The sequence below is a fragment of the Haemaphysalis longicornis genome, unplaced genomic scaffold (assembly GCF_048455015.1).
Source record: "Haemaphysalis longicornis isolate Haplotype H1 unplaced genomic scaffold, Haemaphysalis longicornis Haplotype H1 scaffold_10, whole genome shotgun sequence".
In the NCBI taxonomy this organism is placed as follows: domain Eukaryota; kingdom Metazoa; phylum Arthropoda; class Arachnida; order Ixodida; family Ixodidae; genus Haemaphysalis; species Haemaphysalis longicornis.
The window spans coordinates 68729836-68752647 of record NW_027526204.1 but is presented as its reverse complement, the minus strand read 5'-3'; the positions used below and the strand labels follow the sequence as shown (position 1 = coordinate 68752647).

Here is a 22812-nt window from a genome sequence, read left to right as displayed (position 1 = left end):
GCAACCATTTCTGCAGTGTGGAAGGTGTAAGGACAGCATTAGCGATTGTCTTAGTAACAAAGACTTCTGTGGAACGGGGTAGGGACACCATGCAGGTAGAACTGCGGAGTCTTCTCAGCGAGCCGCTTTCTGCGAGAGCATGAACCGTCGATGTAGACCTGGACTAGATACAAGATCGGGAGCAATCAAGGGAGGTGTAGACTGAAGGCTGAGGTCAATAATGAAGCATACGTCCCAAGCTTCGTGATTGCTGTGCTTCCTGTTGCCGCCTTTGTCGCAGCCGTGAACGTGGAAAATACATTCAGAGACAATGGGAAGCTGGCCGGGGTGACCCGCAGCTGGTTTCGAAATGCGCTGCTAGAGAGCTTTCACTGGCGCCCTAGCTGGAAGCGCTTATGATTTACAACATAATTCAACCGTGGAACTTTCGAGACCTTGGAAAGCACGTCGAGTCACGAGCTTATGTGACGCATGCCATGTGAATGGTGCATTCAAGCGCACTCGCGCACAGTGAATTTGCATCTCAATTTAGTGAGGATACGTCGTGATTGCGCTCCCCCTTCCACCGTATGTCAAATCCCCGTCAACAATGAGCATAACGATCTCTCTATCGAAGAGTATTCGCCTTACTGCTCCAGTGTCGCTCTAGTGGGGTGGGTGTGCATTTCGCACTCCTTCTTCGGCTTCGAACATCCCTGAGAGTGGGGCGCCCCAATTTACTGTTCTCTGGAGAAACAAAATCGACATCCCCTGCTCTCCTTACATCAGTTGCAAGTCGAGCAACGAAGATGACGTACGCAGGAAATATGGCAGGCGTACATGTTCTTTGGCACGCAAGGTAAATGCGTTCGCAACATATACGATGTGGACGGAGGCAAGTTACCCGAGCAGGAATGTTCTTCCAGAGGCTAGCTAGCGCAGGGAAATTGTAAGTGAGCAGACATGCGTTTTCGTAATACCGAGTGTGCATGAGCAATATGCTAAGTGCTACCCGCAGGGGTACAAGTTGCAAAACGGGGTGCATATATAATCGCTACGTCTACTCGGCACAGAAGCAGATCTCGCGTAGGGTGCTTCTAGTTTTTCTTGAGAAGCAAAGTGGATCACAGAAGAACAATTTTACGCTCACCATCGTCTTTCTAAAGTACGGTTGTGTCGTTTATGATGACGACCAGGGCGGAGTAAATCCCTCTTCGGCCCGACAAATTCAATCGCATTAAGCAGGACTACAGCACTTTCTACACACGCGAGAGGATAAAGGCAGCGCAGTGTCAAAAGCGTCGACTGCAATTCCACACACACACAGAGAAAAAAACAAAAATTGCTGTAGGAGCAGGCCTAGACTTCACCCTGCGATTGAAGTTTTATACGGTTAAATTGAGCCCCGGACGCTGCCGTTCACGCGAGAGGTGAACGAGGCTATGAAATGGCTGACAAATCGACAACACCGAGTGTTCCTTGGCTTTACCATAACATGCGTGCCCGGGTACCAATCCACCAGCAGGCTGTTAACGTTAACGACAGTCAGCTGGTGGTATGAGTAGCCTGGTGTGTCTGCGAGTCTGCATCGCCTACTCCGTGCACAGTGTATACCTGGGCTACAGCCGACAGCCCCGCAAGGCCACCCGAGCCGCCGAACAGCGCGTGCAGTGGGGACGGTGACTGATCCCTGGTGAGGATCACGGGTGCCATCGATGTTATGGGTGTCTTGAAGGGGCCCGGAAGGTTGGCTCGCTTCTTCGAAGCATCCGTGCCGAAGGGCTTGACGAACGCGTCCATGTAGTTGTTCAGCAGGATGCCACGGGCTGTGGTGAACAGGCTGCCGAATCTGAAAGTCAACGCCGAGCAGAGTGATAGCGTGCGTCTCAGATCCTCAGACACTAAATCCTCGGACACTTATCCTCGGACACTTATGTCCGCTTACGTGGTTTTAAAGTTAAAGCCTTATCTACGGGTACATCGTGTTTGCTGCCCTTTCTTTTTTAAACACGAAAGTGTTTTATTCCGGAATTCACGAAGATTTCCCTGACGTCATATCCGTCACGGAAGTGACTCCAGTACAACGAAGCAAGCGGCCAGTAAAGGGTGCACTTTCGAACACAGGGTCTTCTTGCGGGGAAGCAACATTTAGTACTAAAGAGTACGTTATACTTACGTTTGTTAGTTTTAGGGTTTTATACTTTAACGTGAAAGTGTTTTATGCCGGGATACACCAAGATTTCACCGACGTCATATCCGTCACGGAAATGACGCCAGTATACCTTTGCCCAAGGGGCCCGCCAGCAGGACGTCGCTCGCCAAGCACACCCACAAGACAGCCGCCGACTAGCAAATCATGCTAAGCTGGAGATTTCGCAGCAGAATAGAATTACGTGTTTTACCGATTCCTATGACGGCGGAATCAACCCCAGATTTTTCTTTGTCTTTTGAGGAGAATTACTGCGACAAGTTGTATCTTACCCAGCCAAAGCTCTACTCCGCGTAGACCCGCTTAAAGCACGTGCCACCAAGTGTACCCATAGCGGCGCACGCATTCTGCTGCGTTAGGCTACTTGGCGGCTACTCTGGCACCCGGCTTCAAATTCCACACAAACACAGTTTAGTTTCTCTTGGCCGCGGCAGCCAATTTTGTAACCTTGGTGTGGATGCCGCCGACGACTTCGACTATGGTTCCTTTTCTTGTTTGACGACACACCCAAGGCTCTCGCCTCGATGCCAAGCAGTGAGCACATAGCAGTGACGTGTTCACATTAATTGCAGGCATGTTGTAACTCCCGATCGATTTTACTTTATGCTGGAGGCTTTCGCCTCATAAGAAGCAGCGACATATTGCTCACATAGGCTTAAAGGGGCCATGAAGGCAAAATGCAAGTTTGGTTCAATCGAAAGATGGCCTCGTTAGAATCATACTGACACCACTTTTAACGCACACTTCGCTCAAATAAGCCACATAATTTGGTAAAAGGGGAATGGCCATGTGACCCACTAGCTCATTTCCCGCAACAGAACCTATGATGTCATACCAGCCAGCTCTGCGATCGGCGGAGGCCGGGAAAAGCAAACGCAAATTAGGCAGAACTTATAAGCTTGCAGAACGAGATGTTTGCGCTTAAATTTCGGGGCCATTCTTCAAAAGCAGTAAGAATGGTGGAACAAACAGTGTAAGTTACGAAAGCGTACGTAAACATAGAAGTACCGATGCGTACTGCTGTTGGTACTGCGCGCACTATGCTTCGTTTAGATGCACAGCACTGCGGCACTTTGGTTGTCGTCTCCGACGACACTGGCCGATTGACGCAAGCGACGGTGTCTTACGTGACCAAATTTATGAGCGAGCACCATCTATCACGAAACGATTGTTTCTCCATGAACAAAAACAAGCCAGGTTTAAATACGGTCACAAACAAACCAAAGGCAGAAAACGGCTTGCCGCGGTGTGGTGGCGCCATCTATATGTTGAATAACAGTAAGGAAGTCTCCGCTCCACACCAAGTTTAGCTTAAAGACCTGCTCTTATTATGTCATTGCAAACGTCGCTCAACACACGTTTTTGGCGCGAGAATAAAAATTTTGGCTTAAATTGATTAGTTTCGCAGTGAATTAAGGATCGTTTTCTTCCGGAAAAGCGCTGTGGGCACGAAATCTTTCGAATAAAACAAACTTGTATTTTGTCTTCATGGTCCCTTTCACATGGATTACAGACATGTTGAAACTCCCCATAAATCTCCCTTAATGCCGGTTATATTTGTAACATTTTAGTGAATCGTATTCGTTGGTTCATGAGCGGTTTAAACTTATAGGAGGGGCATGGGTGCCTGGAATAAAGCATGCAGCTGTAATTAAAGTCCTTGAAATGGGCGGCTTCATATTAGGAAATATACTTCCCGTCTCCTTCTGTTGATCAGGCTACAGATGGGGCTGCGAAAGCAAGCGTGGGCTCAAGCGGAAGGCCCACTGCCGTTCAAAGTGTAGGCAGCAGGGCTGGCATGAAAAATTAACGGCTCATTTCTTACTTTCGCACGGTAGCTGCCCAGCCACCACCTACATTGTTTTTATATCTCCTTGCAAAGCTCTAGGCCTGTAATCGGCGTTAGTAATCCGCATATCATCACGATTAAAAGAACCGCCCCTGTATGAATGCGTGTCGGTGAAATGAGAGGCAAATTTACGAGTTGAACGGGAAAATACGTAGAAGGAATCAAAAACGCACTTTGAGCGGCAAAGATTATAAAATCCCGGCCATATCCACTAACGAGAAACCTGGGCAGGGGTGAAGCATGCAGTGTTAAGCGTATTAGTGCCTTGGTGTTTTTGCCCACGGAGATGAAACCTTTGGGGAGTACAGGTACATAGATTTCCTGTAAAAGTATCTTGTCCTTGAAGCACGAAGCGTTCTAGCGTAAGGCACTGAAAAACGAGTGTCCCGGCGTGTTCTTTTAGTACGAGTTTTTGCCCAAGGAGATGAAGTGTTCTAGCGCGAGGCGTTGGAAAATGCGTGTCCCGGTGTTTTAATGCCGTGAATACATCAGACGACGACGACAGGAGACGCCAACAGGCCCAGCCCCCAAGGGACCTCCCTTTAGAACAAATACGTTTCGGCTGGAAACCTACTTTGTTTGATGAACTTTCATGATGGAAGTTTTTTCCATTCTTACGGGAGCCGAAACGTATTTGTTTTGGTATACTTTTAATTGTGGCTATTAGGGAAGATGTACCTGATCAGAGGCCATTCATTCGAGATGTGGGCGCGTTTTGCAGCTGACTGCAGTTCAGCACTGGCCGAAAAAGGCGGCGTCGGATCGCCACCGCTATGTAGCGTTCCGTGAAGCCACATAACGGAATAGGGCTACGAGCGAAGCGTAAGGTAACGCGAAAACCAACGCTGCGAGTGTGAGAGGCCCGCTTACTCGCTATTCAGGCTCGAAGTGATGGACAGGGCGTGCCCGTCGGGAGTAATGACGCACAAGTGCGCGCCACCGTAGTCTTCGGCAAACGGATGCTTCAAGCCATAGTCTCTCGCACTGCGGAGGGCTCGGTTGGGGTTGAAGGTCTTGTTAAATTTGTCAACAATTTCCTTCACCAGGCCGCCTTCCATCTGCGGGGAATGAAAAGTACAATAAAGCATAGTTAAATGATCAAATACGGAACTGTCCTTTTTCTTATTCAACACTTCTCACACTCTCGCTCTGTGAACTGCTCTGGGGCGGTATTCTCGTAACTGTCCCTTTAGAAAACGTCCCTTTTGCGTCCCTTTCATCGTGACGCACTTCCGGTTAAGAAGTGGACGTTGGCAGCATGGAGGAAGATTGGCAATAGGTTTGCCGCGCTTGCGTTACGTCACTCCCGGTTGTTTGCTTTTAGCCAATCAGGGCTCGCCAAAAGGGATACATTTGAAAGGGACGCAAAAGGGACAAAACTCGGAGAATAGCGCCCCTGAACAGAATGCACTGAAATGGCGTGGCAAGGGTTTCGTAGCGTCACTTGCCGTACCGTAGCGCCACTTGCGGCACCCGCTAACGTCCCAGGATAGTAAGCCGCTGTTCGAACAGATGGCATGTGAGCGGGCGGTGCGTCTCGGCGGCAGCCAGCCCGAGATGCGGCAAGATGCATTTCGCGCCGGCGACGCCAGCCTTGTCTCCGGAATGCACTGGGCCCGCGCCTCCGGCGCGATGCCTGCTGCAGGCTGCGGCTAGCTCGCTGTTTCGTGTCACGCGGGAAACCGTAACTCGGTATAATTTTAGCATCCGTCGAGGCAGTATGGTACGGCGCGTAACGCCTAACGTGTTGAAGTATAAAGGGGTCTGTTTCTCGGGCCAACCTGACGTGAGGAACCTGGCATTGGCGACCTAAACCACCGCTGCTCTGTGCCTGACTTTAAGCACAGGATAAAGTAAAGCACGTGCGCCGCGACCTACACATTACAGAGATACTTCAACAATAAAAAAATTGGGCCCATCTTCCCGCGAGGGGGACTCGAGTAAATGCGTCGCATAGGGGGTGGGTGTATTGCGTTAACGTTTAGTGTTTGGGGAGTTGGTGGTAGTGAATGCGTTGTATCAGCAGCTTCTTGACGTAGTTTGAATGAGTCAAGGATATAAGGCGCGTTCGTAGCCTTTGATTCTGTGTCGGTTTTGTGGCGCAGTGGGTAGAGCACCGTGTACATTGCGTTCCGCCCGCAGGGTCGAGGGATCGAAACCAGGCGCCGGATAGTATTTTTTTTTTATATAGTGTAGGGGGAGGGATGCGGACTACGACTACGGACGTCAACGCGGGTGACATCGTGAGTTACTGAAATGCTCTGCATTTCAAAGAAACCCACAAACCTCCCTGAGGTCTGAAAACGTGGGCAAAGTGGCAAAAACTTCTGTTCGCGGGGCTTAGTTGACTGACAGAAGGCACAAGGGGGTTTAGGGAAGAATAGCGGCACTGCGTAAGCTCGAGAGCAAAAGTGCAAATACAATCACATCCCTCAGCAAACTGTGAAGGTTCGTTATCAAAAAATACACGCTTTAATTTAGTTTCGCTTATAACGAAACCAGTCATCTCTCTTCAGGACTTCGTTATACCGAGGGTATACTGCATATTACTTATACCATTACTTACACCACGTAACCCTTCTCAATGTGTGAGATTCATGAATTTAGCCCATAGTAAAGACGTCAAGACGAAAGCTGTCCAAAACGCGTTTCCAAGACCGAAAACCTGTGATGCGAGGGACAGTCGCCGTACACTGGTTCACTTGTTTCTGCGTGGTCGCTAAGCACGTTCCACCTCAAGCCCTAGTGATGACGGACACTGACCCACTAAAATCTCCTTGTGCGGCCTCGACGCTTGGCGTAGGTGCACATGAGCTAGGGACCGAACATCCGCCTCCGAACGTGCACCTCGTCCAGAAATCTTCGTGATGCGTGTTCCTGACACCGTTCTATGAGCCGTTGCTGGTTAAACATGGTTCACCAGCAACCATGGTTAAAAAACGAGTTAAACATGGGTGAAATGACAGAACTGGCTCACACCTATACTCACGTTTTGTGCGTCTTGTTCGTCACCAAGTTCCGATCTCCTGGCGTAGACAAACTTCAGTGTCTCCACGAGCCTTGTTTCAAGATATGCAAAGCATTACGCGGTATGATCCGAACAATAGCGGGAAGGCTCGACATTTGCAAAAGAAACCACACCAAAAACAACATATATTCAAATGCAAGCCCTAACATACGGCGGTTCACTAGTAAACACGTCAATTTTAAGCAGCTTTTTAGGCATTTTATGCATCAACTTTAGGCTTTCTCAGTAATGCGAAAGTATTTATGTGCAAGTTGTGAAGTTGCTTGCATTGGTTTTGTCTAGTTTCGCCCCCAGTTTTAAGCATACTCAAATCGGAAATATCGCTAATATAGCAGACCGCCTATTTCACTCACCGGTAAAAATTAACAAATACGGAGGGAGAAAAAAAAGCAGGAAACAAAAAAAGGTGCATGCTTAGCGGTATGTCCTTACACGCACATGACGTTTTGTATTGCGCTAAGTCCCCGCACAGGCCCAGTTTCAGTAGAAAAGCACTACTAGCCTAACAAAAAAGTGGACTTCTCCTTCGTATTAAGCGTCTTATGAGGTAGTGAACAGACAGAAATGCAGAGAGGGTCCACTGGGAATTGTCGCATGAATGCGTAATCCACTGTAGAAAAAAACAAACAAACGCGCTAAAAGGACAGGACGACCAGAAGAAGACGCACCACACAGCGCAGTGTGGTGCGTCATTTTCTGTTCGTCCTGTCCTTTTACCGCAATTTTCTTTCTGTCATGTCAGACCAACTCCCCCGTCAGAGTGCTTCACTGTAGTACACATGAAGTCCCTGTAAAGTCGGATTCACTGCTGGGTACAAATGCATTGCTGAAAAGACATGATTAGGGGCAGTATAAGTACAGTGGACTCCTGTTAAGACGAACTCAAAGGGACCGCGAACACGTGTTCTTATTGTCAGAAATTCGTCTTACGCGGCGGTTTTCTGCATTGTGCGCATCGCAAGGGAGCAAAATTGCTGTTCCTCTTAACGACGGAGTTCGTCTTAACCGCGTTCCTGTAAAAGACAGGCTACAGTAGTTTGACGTCAATGTAGAACCACCCGTAGGGAGTTTTTATAAATGCCCAAGACCCTACATTGATCCAGGAAAAATGGTATACAATAAATTTTTTTGACAGAGTGTCTACTTTACACTAATAAATTGCTGAAAAGAATGTATGCAATATTGATTACCTTACACAAAAATGGGTTGGATTCCCGGCCTTGGCGGCCGCTTTTCTGATGGAGGCGAAAAGCAAAAAAATGTTCGAGATTTCAGCGCACGTCAAAGATTCCCAGGTGGTCAAAGTTAGTCCGGAGTCCTCCACTATGGCGCGCCTCATTGCCTGTGAGGTTTAGGCGCGTTTAGGACGAAGGAAGGAAGGAAACTTGATTAAGAAAGGATGGCCTGAAGCCGCAGGGGAATGGGGAGGGCAGGAAGGACGCTACTAATGTCCAGCCATCATGCAGGACGGCTGGACATTACAGGATGGACATTACAAGATGGCTGGACATCCAGCCATCATACGAAGGATGAACGATCGAAACGATCTGTTATGGGTTTCTTAAGGTCTATTATTCCTCCTCCTGCTCCTCCTCCTCTTTCTCTTCCTCCTCAATAAGGCGCAGTTGAACTCGACGTAAAAACTCTCATATGCGCGAGGACGTGCATGGAGGCTAAGGCACTCACTAGCAACGCCAGATAGACATCGTGTTGATTACAACACTGCAAGCTCGAAGCGTGTGGGGCACGCACGTGGCACGTAAACTTTCCAGAAATACCTGTGGAGTTCTTGGCCGTTCAGTGCGACATCGGCGTGCGGGTTGTGCTGCAAATTGAGGGCGTAGCTGGAAGGAAGCAAGAAGACGGAGCTTGTTTATTGCGGCGTGGAATTTGTTTTCTTTTGGGTTCAGTTTCCTCGAATATAAATTCCATAATCGCGGATTTTATGGGACACATGCATAGTGCACCGCACACATTTGATGCCACGATGAAGGTATGGCATGGACGTTAGGCTTTCGAACACGTGTTTACAAATGGAGTTGTGCGCTATGGGCAGATTCATTTCCTTTTACTCCCCACGAAACGGTGAAGACAATTTCAGGGAATTGTCTACTAATGTGTAGCATTCTCACGCCGCTTGTCTTCATTGGGAGTTTTTTTAGTGCCAGATTTTGCTGTGAGCAGCCAAATACATTCGGTTACTTTTTTTAAAGTTTTATTTGGTTTCTCTTCGCCGGTGTAGCACATTCACACCATTACAGCGATAACGAACTCAACTTTGCCAATATGTATTTTTCCGCTGATGACTGGTTCCCCTTCACTTTTTTTTATTAGGGAAGAAGCCCCTTAGAGGCTCCAGCGACCCTAGCTCGCAGTATTTACAAACAGCGTGTCTTTGTATCGGTCATTAAATATTCTCTCATTTGTAAATTTTGTAAATACCAATTTCATTTAACGGGCCATCCAGCCCTCTCGGTGCAACATATACGCTTAAGGAGGCGCTAACAGCGCTCTGTTTGGTGACATACCCATCCTGTATAGACGTGCCACGGATAAATATTTATGCCCCGAGTTCCAGGGTGAGGCGCGGGCATTGCAGTGTGCTCGCGCTGACCCCTGCCACTACCCAAAACTGGGGAAGATAGGGCATGCAAATGGTTCAAATTCTGTTCAACGCAACAGAGGTCGCCACCGCCTCAGCAAGCGTGCGATTGCTCCTCCCACCGGCGCTTCTCCGGCGCCCAATCAGCGCCCGCCGTGTGGCAAGAGAGAGACTTACAATCTTTGAATACACTGACACACTGCATGCTTCGCCCCTCAGCAGGTTTCACCTTAGTGGAGATGGTCTGGGATTTTTGTGCTTCTGTCGTTCTTTTCCGGCCTTTGCCATTTTTGTCTTCGCGTTGTGGGGAAGTAATAACAACCATATTTTTGATTTTGTGAGTTCCATTTTTGATCGTTGTGATGTTTGTATTTCTGGTTTGCAGAATGTTTCCCAACTAGTTCTTCCCATTTGCGCTGCTATAATGATTACATCTGTTATTTATTAAATGTGTTGTCAATGCGAGCTTACTTGGGCGCCGTTTGAGCCACCGCCGCCGCCAAGAGGGCCCCGCTTCCGGGCGAGGCAGCCGAATGAAACAGGAGGCCGTACGGCAGGTCGACAGTGATGGGATCCTTCCACTCGGCCTTGTAATCCGACAGGTCGGCTTCCGATATGAGACCACCTGCGAGCGAAACTGGAATGATGCGCTACTCGCGGGCCCCATTGTTCGACTACGATTGGAGCATTGCTACATTTAGCTCTTCTTCCGACTGATATTGCTTTTATGTTCATCGTCATCGTTGTGGTACTCATGATGAGCCCATTTGTGAAACAAGCGTACAAATACGTCGCTCCCGCTTTTCTGATGGAGGCGAAAAGCGAAAACGCCCGTGTGTTCCAGATTCCGGCGTGCGTTAAAGATCCCCAGGTGGTGGTAAATAGTACGGAGCCCTCCACCACGGCGCGCCCCATCGCCTTTGAAGCGTCGGCGCGTTAAACCCTACATTCAATCAAATACGTCGCTCTAGCAGCGAAATGAGTACAAAGGACAGTCAAGTCACACTAGACTCTCGTTAAACGGAACTTATTCAAGGGACCGAAAAAATTAGTTCCGTTTAAGAGGAGTTCCATTTACTGAAATCGATGTGTGAATGGGCAAATTTATGAACGTACACACTCTCAATAAAATTTCATGGAACTGTAAGCACTGGAAGGTAAATGTAGCTGATTGCATTTCAGAAAGCAAGGAAACTACAATGGTTAGGCACAATGGTTAGGCACAGCATTTACAAAGTTGATATGGCAACAATTAGTCTCTGTGAACAGCAAAATACATGTATTATTGTTGTAGAGTCCTTGCAACTGCATCTTCACGGAGGCTAGACGCCTGAACTTCGCGAGTGCTTACCAGCCACCGAATTCAGAAGACGGCAACGCGATAATGAAGCGCGAATAGCAAAACGATGGCACGAACGTTGCCGCAGGAGCGCCCGGTAACCTCGGCGTCTTGAATGAAATCGAGACCGAACGACTGGAACATGAACTGCGATGTTGCTTTCGTTGCGCTAACATGGCTGACCACTAACGAGACGAGGGTTGCGAGACCAACGAGGTTTAAAAAACAAACACGAAGGAAGCAAAAAAAAAAAAAAAAAAGCAGCCGGAACTGTAAAAAGCTGATGCTCATGCTAATGGGTTTCACAAGAAGTTTCATTTCTGGTTCCGGTTACACGGTGACGCAGGAATTGTAGTTCCGATTAACGAATGTTTTTTACATTATCTGAATACAAAACCAACCAACTTACAGGCTACTGTTCCGTTTAAGCGGTAATTCCGTTTAAGCTATTTCCGTTTTTCGAGATTCTACTGTAAACACATACACAAAGCACGCACACACACACACACACGCCTGCACACACACACACACACACACACACACACACACGCACGCGCACACACGCACGCACACACACACACACACACATGCACGCACACACACACGCACGCACGCACGCACGCACGCACGCACGCGGCCACAGACACAGCGAAATCGACTGTAAGACTTGTTTGGTGCCATTACGCACATGGAAAGAAAAAAATTTAGTATGCTCCCTCTCAGAAACCTTATATCTACGTTAAAGGGGCCATGAAAACAAAATACAAGTTGGTTTTATCCGAAACAATAGTTGTTCTATAGCGGATCCAGAGCTTGTCTGGCAGCAAACGATGTTGCATTCATCGGGAAATTAAGCATTTTAGGCCAAGATTTTAATTCTCCCGCTAACTTTTGTGGGGTTTTATGGCGTCAGCGACGACGTGTTCATGAAAGCAACCTAAAAAAAGGTTAGTATGTTGCCTAAGGGTGCTGCGAATGCGCAAGGTGTTTTTTGTTGCTTTGTATACTGAGCCTTCATAAATGGCGTGACGATGCCGCTCAAAAACTGCTGTCCCCGCTTTGTGTGTCTGGCCGTATTTGCACCTTGCTTATTGTAGCGTAAGCTACACTGGCCGAGGTTGAGCACTTTCGCGTGGACCTTGAAGGGCCGTGCTGCGCAAGCGCGAGGAGCATTGGATTGGATTGGACTGCATTGGCTTGGATTTGGCTTGGCTTGGATATGCTTCGATTGGATTGGGTTGGATTGGAATGGATTGGATTGGATTCAATTGAATTAGATTGCATTGGATTGGAAATCCAATCCAATTCAAGTACGGGTGTGTAGAGAACTGGGTCTGCACAGTCGCCGGTCTGCGCATTCGAGAGGAGTGACGTCGTACCCGCGGCAGACGCTCTGGCGCCGGCGCGTGCCCGGCTGTGCGCTTCGGTTGCGCAGTATCCAAGTCTGACGCTACGCCGGAGCCGCCGTTCATAGCCGTTTTGCGTTGGTCCTGGAGAGCTGTGCTGCGCATGCGCGAGGAGCATTGACTTGAATGGAGTGTACTGGACTGGACTGGATTGGATTGGATTGGATTGCATTGCATTGAAATTCGTTTTATTTGCAGTAAGCATGATAATCAGCTAATCCTTGACAACCAGGAAACCTAAGAATAACCAGCTGAACCTTAGCTCACGCTAGGTACATACTGGCATAGCCGAGCTAAGCCACTACTATTTTTTTTACGGTTAATATTTTTCCTTCGTGAGAGCTTCGGTATGCTCGACAAGCGGAGTCACGCAAAGTGGCGATGTCGCTTATGACAGTTCGCCAGCGTGGTGTCAGGAAAGCCGAACGTGCCCGACGGCTGTGCATCTTCGGCCCGCATAGTGCACGCTGTATGCACTGGTGCTTCTATGTTTACGTGTTCGTTCGTAATTTTCATTGTTTACCCCACCTTTCTTATCGCTCTAAAAGAATGTCCGCTAAATTTAAGCGCAAACAGCTCCTTCTGCAAGATTAGAATTTGCGTTGGATTTTGTTGGCAGCAGCCAATCGCAACGAGCTGCCCATAATGCGTCATAACTTCAGTGCAGAACAGTAGCGAGGGTGTCCAATGCCTATTCTGTTTTTCTAATTATAAAGCTTATTCTAGCGAAGTTTTCGTTACAAGCGCCGTCAGTGTTGTTCTCACGAGGGAATCTTTCGAATGAACGAAACTTGCATTCGGTCTTAATGGCCCCTTTAAAAAAGACCGCGCTATGTCATATAGCTTCTGTTTGGGCCAGAGGGACGTTTTCACAAGTCTGTTCGAGGTCGTTTTTAGCATGATATTTTTTTTCTGCAATTTTTCCTGGGGTAATTTCTCTTTCCTTTTTTATTCTTATTGGTATTCACTTAAAGGGTTCTTTTTCCGGTTTCTGTTACAGATATGCGGTGCTGGAACCGACCGGTGAAGGTTCACTTGTTGCCTTGCGTTTGAGAGGAAGGAAATACAGAATATCCTACTTTGCTTCTGGGGGCTGTTCGGAACAAACCCATGCAGATGATCGGCTTGAAACTTGTATAGACGAGTTGGTTGCTACACATTAAGACTTGTTTAAACCATTTGGTCGCTACACGCATCTGTAAGTTGACTTGGCATAACGAAAACAAAACAAGTTCAGGTCAGGCCATCTGGTGGGAAAGGAATGAAACCGCTCAGCAAAAAACCAACGGCACATACCCACGCGCGGTATGCTCAGGAAGAATCAAAGCTCCTCGCACCATTCTTTGATTATGGCGGCTTCTTTGATTGTTCACTTACACCGTCTGTTTGTGATTTTTACTGACTTTATGTCACTTCTTTTCTGCACGTAAATGTTTTACATGTAGCAACGCTCCAACTTCGTTTGAGGACTACCAATTCTTCTATACTCCGCACACTCACTTTTCGGCTTAAAACACATCAGTCGGCTTAAATGGACTACTGAAGAAAGCCTGAGAATTCAAATTTTGGGTGTTTTATGTGCCGAAGCTACGCTTGGGCTATGAAGCACGGCGTTGTTGAGGGCTCTTATTACTTTGTACCACCTGGGCACCTTTATCGGGCGCCGAAATCTTGACACACAGGCGCCTCCACCTTTCGCCTCAACCTGAATAGCAGACGCCGCGGCCGGGAATCGAACTCGCGACCTTGGGCTCAGCAATACAACGCCTCAGCCGCTGAGCCCCCGGAGCGGGTGAGTTGTGGATATTGTCGAATTCACAGATTAAATTCCGTTTCCCTCACACCATACTGGTGCGTGTGCAAGACTGAATTTTGCCCATCGCTGATGTGTTGAGCATTTCCAACCTGTGCGTGAACAAACTAGAAGTCAAAGTTTAAAAATGGCACAGTTAAATATCCGAATTTTCTTGGCTGATTTGGCGTGCACACACACCTAAAGCGACTATGACGTCATTGCCGTAGTTGTCGCGGCGGCCGTGATGGGCACGAAATGTTTTTTATTGCTTCGTTTATTTATTACGGAGAAACTAATTCCCTATGCTTCCACTAGGAAGTCAAATGATAAATTTACAGAAGTTCAACTACCGAGTGCATCCGCAGTTGGGAGGTAGACAGATCTTCTTTGATGGACTTTTAACAAAACCGTCAAGTGATGGTTAACTAACTGAAATTCAAAACAGCGCAAAAAGACGGGACAAGAAATGACGACACTCGGCGCTCGAGAACAAGTTAGGAACGGCGATAGCTCACGTACGGTACCACTCCGCCTAAGCAACAGAATCGGATGTCAACGAGCGCGCGCGTTTTGAAAGGAGATGGCTGTAAATGCGTGACATCGTCTGCCTTTTCTCGCGTAGTTTGTCTGTCGTCGCTGCAGTAGTTTATCAGCATGTGAAGTCCAAAAAATCACGAAAACGGCTCGTGCCATCTTCAAAATATTCCCAGTAACACACTACTTGCGCCGCGCGGAGTAACATCCGGCTGCGGTGACGAGGCACACCGGCAACTTCCGTTGCCGTTCTTAAGTTGTCGTGTGTCGTCGTTTCCTGTCCCGTATTTTTGCGCTATTTCGAATTTCAGTTAGTATGCACAAACACAGCCCAACCCACCGTTCTGACGGTTAACTCTAACTCGAAAGGGAAGCGCACAAACCAGACTTCTTAACGCTGTCGGCGATGTCTGCGGCTACTTTTCCTTCGTAGAAGAAGCGGCCCCCGTGGATGGCGATATCGCTGAGCAGATCGGCCAACGGCTGCTGCGTCAGCAGCTCTCCCTCCTGTAGTAGCCTGTTTCCAGAGTTGTTCCAAAAGCGACTCCTGCAGCGAAAGACCCCAGCCTTGTGACATTGCCGTGGGCAAAAGCAGCAGCGCGCGTCACGGCTATCCCGAAGAGCTTAGTTTGAGAAACGGGGTCGCGTTGCTATATCTTCAAAAGCACGTGCTCAAAACACGTTTACAAGTAGCTGCCTTTGTGTCAGTCTTCTAAATTTCCGGAAATACGGCAGCGCACTTTTAAAAATTGCTATCATACTAAAAGTAATAGGCAATATGATTTACCAACGAGGCTGGTAGTGACGCTGTTACATCATTGTTTTAAGTAATTACTGACTGTCTGAAATCGTCCCTAGCTTTGAGGGCAACGGCTGGACTATGTGTGTACTACACAGAACATACGGTTACGACGACACCCCGTAAGGAACCATATCAGGACATGTCGGTCGCTTAGGTGACGCTATAGTTATTCTCTTCTCATGACACTGAGCTTCCGACGTTCTTTGTCTTTTTTTCTCTCCTACAATCCGCAGTTTCTGTTCTGCATCTCCAGCACAATATCCTGGTATAGTAGAGAGAGAGAGAGAGAGAGAGAGAGAGAGAGAGAGAGAGAGAGAGAGAGAGAGAGAGAGAGAGAGAGAGAGAAACATTTTCATTGAGTCTTGTGGTTTAGCGGTGCGTGACGGCCGTCGGTTGAAGTCTTGCAGCGACGGTGGCCGCTCTTGTGACCAGGAGCGTTTGCACGTCCAGGTCCGAGCTGCCCAGCGCACGCTCTCACTGCTCATGACTATTTACATACGGGAAGGGGTCCTTGGGGCATCCTCACATAGATTGGACAGGTGTGTGTATGGGGAGGGGGTAGAAAGAGGAGGCAATTCGGTGAGGGATACTCAGCGGCGTAGATGCGATAGAATACTGCTGGTCAAGTGATAGTATTTGTTTCCAGAGGGTATTTCTTTGCAGGAGTCACCAGAGGCGTTCCTGATAGTTGGTGAGCCCTGGACGAGCGGGGGATAATGGCGCTGGGCGAGGTGGTTTTGCACGACAATGTAGGGATTGGTGAATAGTCGGTCCCTCGCAGATCGGACACCATGGTAGGGGGTGACGCTAGCCCCGGCACGGATAGTAAGCCCTCGTATTAGCATTTAGTTTACAGTGGGGCTAAATCAGCCGGATCTGCGGGGTCCGAACGCCTATAATAATTCTGCTATTTTCTTCTATTATTGTTATAATTATGATAACGAATGTCTCTCTTATACCGCAGAGAGCCTCGCAGAATGAGTGGGGAGAGGGGGATAGATACAAGAAAAAAGTGAAGGAAGCTCACACTAAAGCGTATGACTTGAAGGTAGCGAAGCTGTACGCAACCTTCACGACCATTGCGATTGTTTAAGTCCACGATTGCCGCCGATTTGCTTCTTCGCTGCCTCAACGATCATTACTCCAGTATTGCTGCTATAAGTGGAAGCTTCCATAATATTTTTGAAAGGGATAATCATTGGATACAACCTTGAAGGGGCGTACGCTATGCCGCGCCTTTCTCGTTCCGAGAAAGTGTAGCTTGCAGCAGCTTGCGGGGTGTCGTTATAACAAACGCGCGCCGCTTTTGTCCGTCTGCGCTAAAAATATAAATAGTCCCCTTTATTTTTTTCCCTTGTGGACAAGAAGCAGCGATGGGGCTCACTTGAGCTCGGCGTGGGCCTCGATGCGGTCCCTGTGCCTGCTCAGGCTGCGCGCGAAGTGCGGGCCGATGACGAAGCCCTCGGTGGCCAGCCGAATGGCCGGGTCGAAAAGCTTGTGCCACTCGAGCATGCCCAGTTCCCTGTGCAGCACCTCGTAGCCCGCCATGGCGCCCGGAACGATGGCTGCTGTGGCGCCTGCGACGGGGTCTCTGCTATACTCCGGAACAAGTTAAGAACGGCAATAGCTCATGTCCGGTATTACTCCGCCTAAGCGACGAACCCGGATTTCAACGGGCGCGCGCGTTTTGAACGGAGATGCAATGATTGCGTGATATCGTCTGACTTTCCTCGCGTAGTTTGTCTGCCGTCGCTGTGGTACTTTATGAGCATATTAAGTACAGAAAATTACGGAAACGGCTCTTGCCATGTTCAAAATATTCCCAGTGACGCACTACTTGCGGCACGCAGAGTAACATCTGGCTGCGTTGATGAGGCACAGCGGCAACTTCTGTTGCCGTTCTTAAGTTGTAACCGAGTATAGTTGGTACACTTCTTGTTGGAAACAAGCTTGGACCAGCATTGGCGAAAAACAGGACAGAAAAACAGGGCCGGTGGCGTGACCCGTTATCTTTTAGGGGAAGGACCGTCCAGTTACCAAGGTGTCGCAGTACTTTGAGAAGGAATGGCGTGGCCAGATTAGGCGAGAAAGAAGTAGGGGCACTCAATGATCGCCATAAGAGCGGTGAATCAGTGGGCCCACTGGTTGAGGATGCGGGAACTTTTTTTATGAAAATCTCTTCCCTTTGTGGGAGGGCGCTAGCACACTGTAGCGATATGTGTCAGAGTTTGTAGTCAAAGGTAGAGTAGAAAGACGCGAACAAGAAATCCAGACTTTCTGTTGGTTTATTTTTAAGGGGCGCCCGCTGAGCAGGTTCTTAAAGATTAACCAACAACAAAGGGGGTAACGACAACACTGTTGCTGGAACTATCCCACTTAACCAGCCTCTTCAAGGAGCCATGAAGAGAAAATACAACCTCGTTTATTTTAAATAACTAGGATTCAGTATCTCACTCTGCTCCATTACAGCCACAAAGATGTTTTTTAACGAAAAAAAGCGAGAAGTATTTAAAAACTTTGAAATTTTACGCCACAGTGACGTGTTATGAGCAAGAATGACGTCATACGGGCCAACAATAAAACAAAATTTTCAGTGCGTTAACTGCACTTTAGCATTCAAGTGAGGCGGTCAAATAGAAGAAGAGGCCCCATTACAGACGTCCAGTCACGTGTCGTCGCGACAGGTCAGTTAGGCGACCGCCAGTCGCACAAACAAGGTTCCCTGACGTCATAGAAAAGTTGCGGGAAAATGGCTAGGGGGTCGCGACTGCTTCACACGTTTTCTTTCTCATCTCCGTTATTTGTTCGAAGATTGCGATCATATTGGTGTCATTGTTATCGGGACTAAGCAGTCTTTCCAATAAACCCAACTTGTATTTTGTCTTCATGGCTCCTTTAAATGAACGGGTAGCGGTACTGGCTCGTTAGGTCCAACGCTTACTCCCACGCATAAGTTCGTTTGGGCTCCAACACCTTTGTTTCAAAAACTCCCTTTGCAGCTACCGAGAACAGCGGTCGTGGCTGGTTGACTAGCCATGCCCTTCTTCGCCCCGTTTATCATTCCTTTGCTTTCGGAGCCGGAGCTCATAATCTATACGGGGTTCTCAGACGCAGGATTCGTAGCGTTTAAAAGGGGACAGTGAACTGATTTGCAAAGATTCGGGGATCGCTAGCGCAAATTGCAGTCTGGAGTCTCTATGCCATGTTTTAACCTCTCCTCGCTGATTTTACAAGACTTGAGTCAGTAGAAAAATCAGTTCGAAAATGCTGTCCTCCTTCTCTCTCCATTCGTCTTGCCGATTTCCAACGACGTTTATATGACGTCAAAGCAAGATGGCTTGACTTGTCTGCGCTTCTGCACAAGCTCGCCGACCTTCCCACAGAATCAGTTGGCCCAGCGTTTAGTCTGCCGGCGGCCGGCGGATCGTCGCAATTCATTCGCTCAGTCAAAACTAAGCGACGGCGCGTTTGTGCTAGGAAGAATGTGCCTTTAGTTTTGTAGACCATAAAGATCTAAGTCCAAGTCGCTCCACACCAGCGCACATGCGACACTTTGTTGAATGGTACGGTAGTAGAAAAATCTAAGGCGAATTGATGGCGGGAGAAGAGTCAGCAAGGTAATATAGGCACTAAGAAATAAAATCAACCCAAACTTTTATCGTACAGTGTAAAACCATGGGTGCGGAAAGGACTTTTAGCGCTGGGGGAACTGGCAATGCCGTCAGCAGCATGACCACACATCTGCGGACGTTTTTCTGTCCAAGGAACGCAGTCGCTAGACATGAAATATTGTGGGAATTTTGGGGACGCTAACTGCACGAGTGCTATACAAGAAATAGTAATTTCTGCTACTTGAAGTGTTAAAACTACATAAAAATGTAAACTGACTATATATTATATACTTTATATTAGCGCCCCAGGTATCGCTTCTTGTGAAGCCGGGGCTCCAAGTGAAAGGATTAGGCATACTTTGGAACACTAACTGTCCCATATGCTTATAGCCGGAAACTATTGACCATATTTTTCTGGACTGCTCAGATGCGAGATTTCACTGGGACATCCTGCAGCGTAGTTAAAAAAGGACCGGCCCATACATCCCTTCGGGATCCGTTTTCTTTCTGTGGGCGAAACAGGAGGGGTGCCATTCGACATGTTTCGGTTGATTAGCATGCACTCCTCGTGGCGCACAAGGATGGCTGACAGACATGCCGATACCGGTGCACGGCCCACCAGAGCGAATTCCATTGAGAGTATGGTCAATATACGGGAGGTAGACAGGGCGCAAAGTGAATCGCCTGAATGGCTACCAATGCTTGATGACTTTGTTCAGATGAGATTTTAAGATCGCATCATCGTGAAAGGTGGCGAATGTTTTTTTATCCTTCGGAAATTATTGTAAACTGATTTTTCGTTTCATGAAGAAAAAAAAGCTGATGGTCGAGTGGTCTGGAGTACTAGGTATATTCTTTTGCAAGTCGCATGTTCGAATCCCCGACAGTGCAGGGTTTTTTAAAGTTGATGTATTTGTTTTTGGCAATGTTTTCCATTCTGAATTCGTCATTTTTGCAATGTAACGTTTATTGATTCACCAGTGAGTTCGGGGAACGCGTGCAGAGTGACACTGACCGCTGGCCAGTTCTCGTCGGAGTGGTGTTCCCATATAAGCACAGACTGTTTGCGGGCACAGTCCCGAATCAGCGACTCTTGCCTGGTGCGAACACGCCTCTTACGATACAGACACAAGCCAGGCAAGCTGCAAAGATGGGGGAAAAGCGCCTCGTATTTGAGCGTTTGCGGTGGCGCGGAGGGCGGTAATCCACTGCCTGCGCCTCGGCTAGTGATTGCTACGGTTTCCAGCTGCACTGGTAGCCTTATCGACGCATTTTACAGCCGACAACATAGCAGAAGCGCGGTATGTCAAATACTGAGATATTAAGAAGACTTATCCAACGATAATGTCGGATGCCAAGCATATCGCTTCACAGAACCGAAACTGATTCGAATTATAATGTTGGACATCGTCCAATCCCGTATCACCTTGTATTCACGTCACTGCTGTTAGTTGGTGCGACCGCCACAAGCCGCCATTGGCAGCCATTCATCTTTCACGCTTTATAAATAAAATACCGCCTGATCGCCCCGAAAAACAATGAAAAGTGTGTTTATAAGAGCCAGTCTACGCAGTGCAAGCGAAAATGCGAGCTCTTCAAATTCACTTCCGTGTCCCTTTAAAGCCCTTCACAAGCGTGAAAAAACGTGTCCTGCTAATAACTAAGGAAACTTCCTCGGATACTGCTGCCAATGCGTGATGAGATGTCAGTTGTCTGATTTACGATCGATCAATGTGTTGACTGATTCATTGAATTTCTCACTTACGTCCGATAGATAAAAAGAAATTGCTCGAGCTTTCTCACTCGGACTGCCGCGTTATAAGCGCCATTGCGGAGGAATCCGTGAGTACATGTATACATAAAAAAAATCACGCAGCCATGCTTTTCGTGTGCCCCTCACCTGACTTGTAAAGGGTCAAATTTGAAGCAAATGTGTCCTCTGTAGTGAGCGATGGGGCGAAGCCAATGGACTCCAACGTCCTGACCTTTTTAGAGGTCCTGCGAGAGCGAACGAGAAATGTTTCGTCTCGTGGGCGCAGTTTCATGCCGCCGAGCGTAGACTCAAAAGCCGCGCATTGTGTCTGGTGTAAGTGCTGCTGCAGCCATTGCCGATTTCTGGGCCCTTTCAACTTCAACTTTATTTGCCAAGAAGGGAATACATTTTCATTTGAATACATCATCTGGGCCCATAGTAACCTTGCTAGTGCCGGGCCCGTGTAATAAATACATCATATTGTAGCAACTCAGCCTATAAACTAATCCAATACGCACAACAAAATAAAGCGGTCATCAGACCCGGTACACACCCATACACATCAATTTACTTAAACATAGCACATATACAATCACACATGCGAATATATACAAGTGCACATACTTATACATATATAGGCTCACGCGAAAGAGAAGCAACGGCAAATCTAGTCTCGCAACTGAATGTAGCACATATTTTGTCCAGGACCAAGCATTTAAAAAGAGAAAATGGAGATTTTACAGGTGGTAAACATAGTTATATGCAGGTCGAGCTAGCGATTCGAAGTTATTAATCTCGAAAGTGTTTTTGAACGCTCGAGAAAAATTGCGGCTTTCTTTAACGTCAACAGAAATAGCATTCCATATCTTAGTACCTCAGTATCTTAGTACTTTAGTATCTTAGTATTAAATCTTAGTATCTTTCTTACTCGTTGTAGAAGATGGCGACGAATCCGCCCCCGATTCCGGCCAGGTGCGGAGCCGTGACGCCCATGCAGAGCAGGAGGGCCACTGCGACGTCCCCGATGGCTCCACCCTGGTCCACGATTTCTCTGCGGACCCAGTCGGGAAAGAAAGCTCACTGTGACCCCATCGAACATCCGCCTCAGCTCACGTATATCCATAAACATAGCGGTACGTACCACCCCCTAGTTTCCCGTCGTTCTAATATACCTATGCTAAGAGCAACAGCGCGAAGGAACCACTAAATTACAGTTTTCGTTAAAAAAAATGCTGCGCCATATCGACCCTTAGAAACTAAATGTCCAAAGAAACTGTTGCAAAGCCAGTACGCCCACGCAAATTTCGGCTGCTTCAGAGTAATGGTAGGGACAATCACTTTTGTGGCCAAGACCAGATCGTAGCACGGCGTGCATGATCTGGTTAATTGCTTGGGGTCGTTCTGGCATGCGACTCAAAAGGACGAGTCCTTGCCATATTTCGCAACAGCAATATTAAAGGTCGCTTATCGAAATTTTTGGTGTGCTTTATTCTTGTCTCAGCACTGCGCAGTGCCTATGCATGGAGGCATCGATGTATTTCTTATTTTCTGGGGGCGTTATGACTATGATCATTCGAACTTTGTGACAAAACTATAAATAACGGCAGTACGCATTAATCAATACACCTCTAGTGTAGTGACCCTTGTTATACTTAATGGCAGGTCACCCTAATGTTGTGCCTAACGACGTCAAACTCGTTGTACGTTAAGCTGCGCGAGTGCTGATCTGAATGTGTGTACCACTGCGTGGGTCCTGTGTTCTCTCCGGCGAAACTACAAATACCGGTGTAGCCGTTTACCAATACGCCTCAAGGGGCATGTGCTGCCCCTTGTTACACTTCACAGTGTATATCCCTAACGCTGTGCCTAATGACGAGTAACGCAACGTGGAACTCATTGTACAGT

At 47.8% G+C, this 22812-nt stretch overlaps 1 protein-coding gene across 1 annotated transcript in view; it reads right to left on the bottom strand.

Moving 5' to 3' along the window:
- Positions 1-22009, bottom strand: part of LOC144159888 (glutathione hydrolase 1 proenzyme-like) — a 29151-nt gene extending 7142 nt beyond the window's left edge. The window contains exons 1-9 of the mRNA XM_077691545.1: positions 21836-22009; positions 21055-21152; positions 16928-17120; positions 15125-15288; positions 10139-10292; positions 8844-8909; positions 7027-7096; positions 4908-5095; positions 1594-1828 (exon numbers count right to left, since the gene is read on the bottom strand). Coding sequence (XP_077547671.1) covers positions 1594-1828; positions 4908-5095; positions 7027-7096; positions 8844-8909; positions 10139-10292; positions 15125-15288; positions 16928-17120; positions 21055-21152; positions 21836-21900 — 1233 coding nt within the window. The 5' untranslated portion in view covers positions 21901-22009. The remainder of the gene's footprint in view (positions 1-1593; positions 1829-4907; positions 5096-7026; positions 7097-8843; positions 8910-10138; positions 10293-15124; positions 15289-16927; positions 17121-21054; positions 21153-21835) is intronic.
- Positions 22010-22812: the final 803 nt, after the last annotated feature.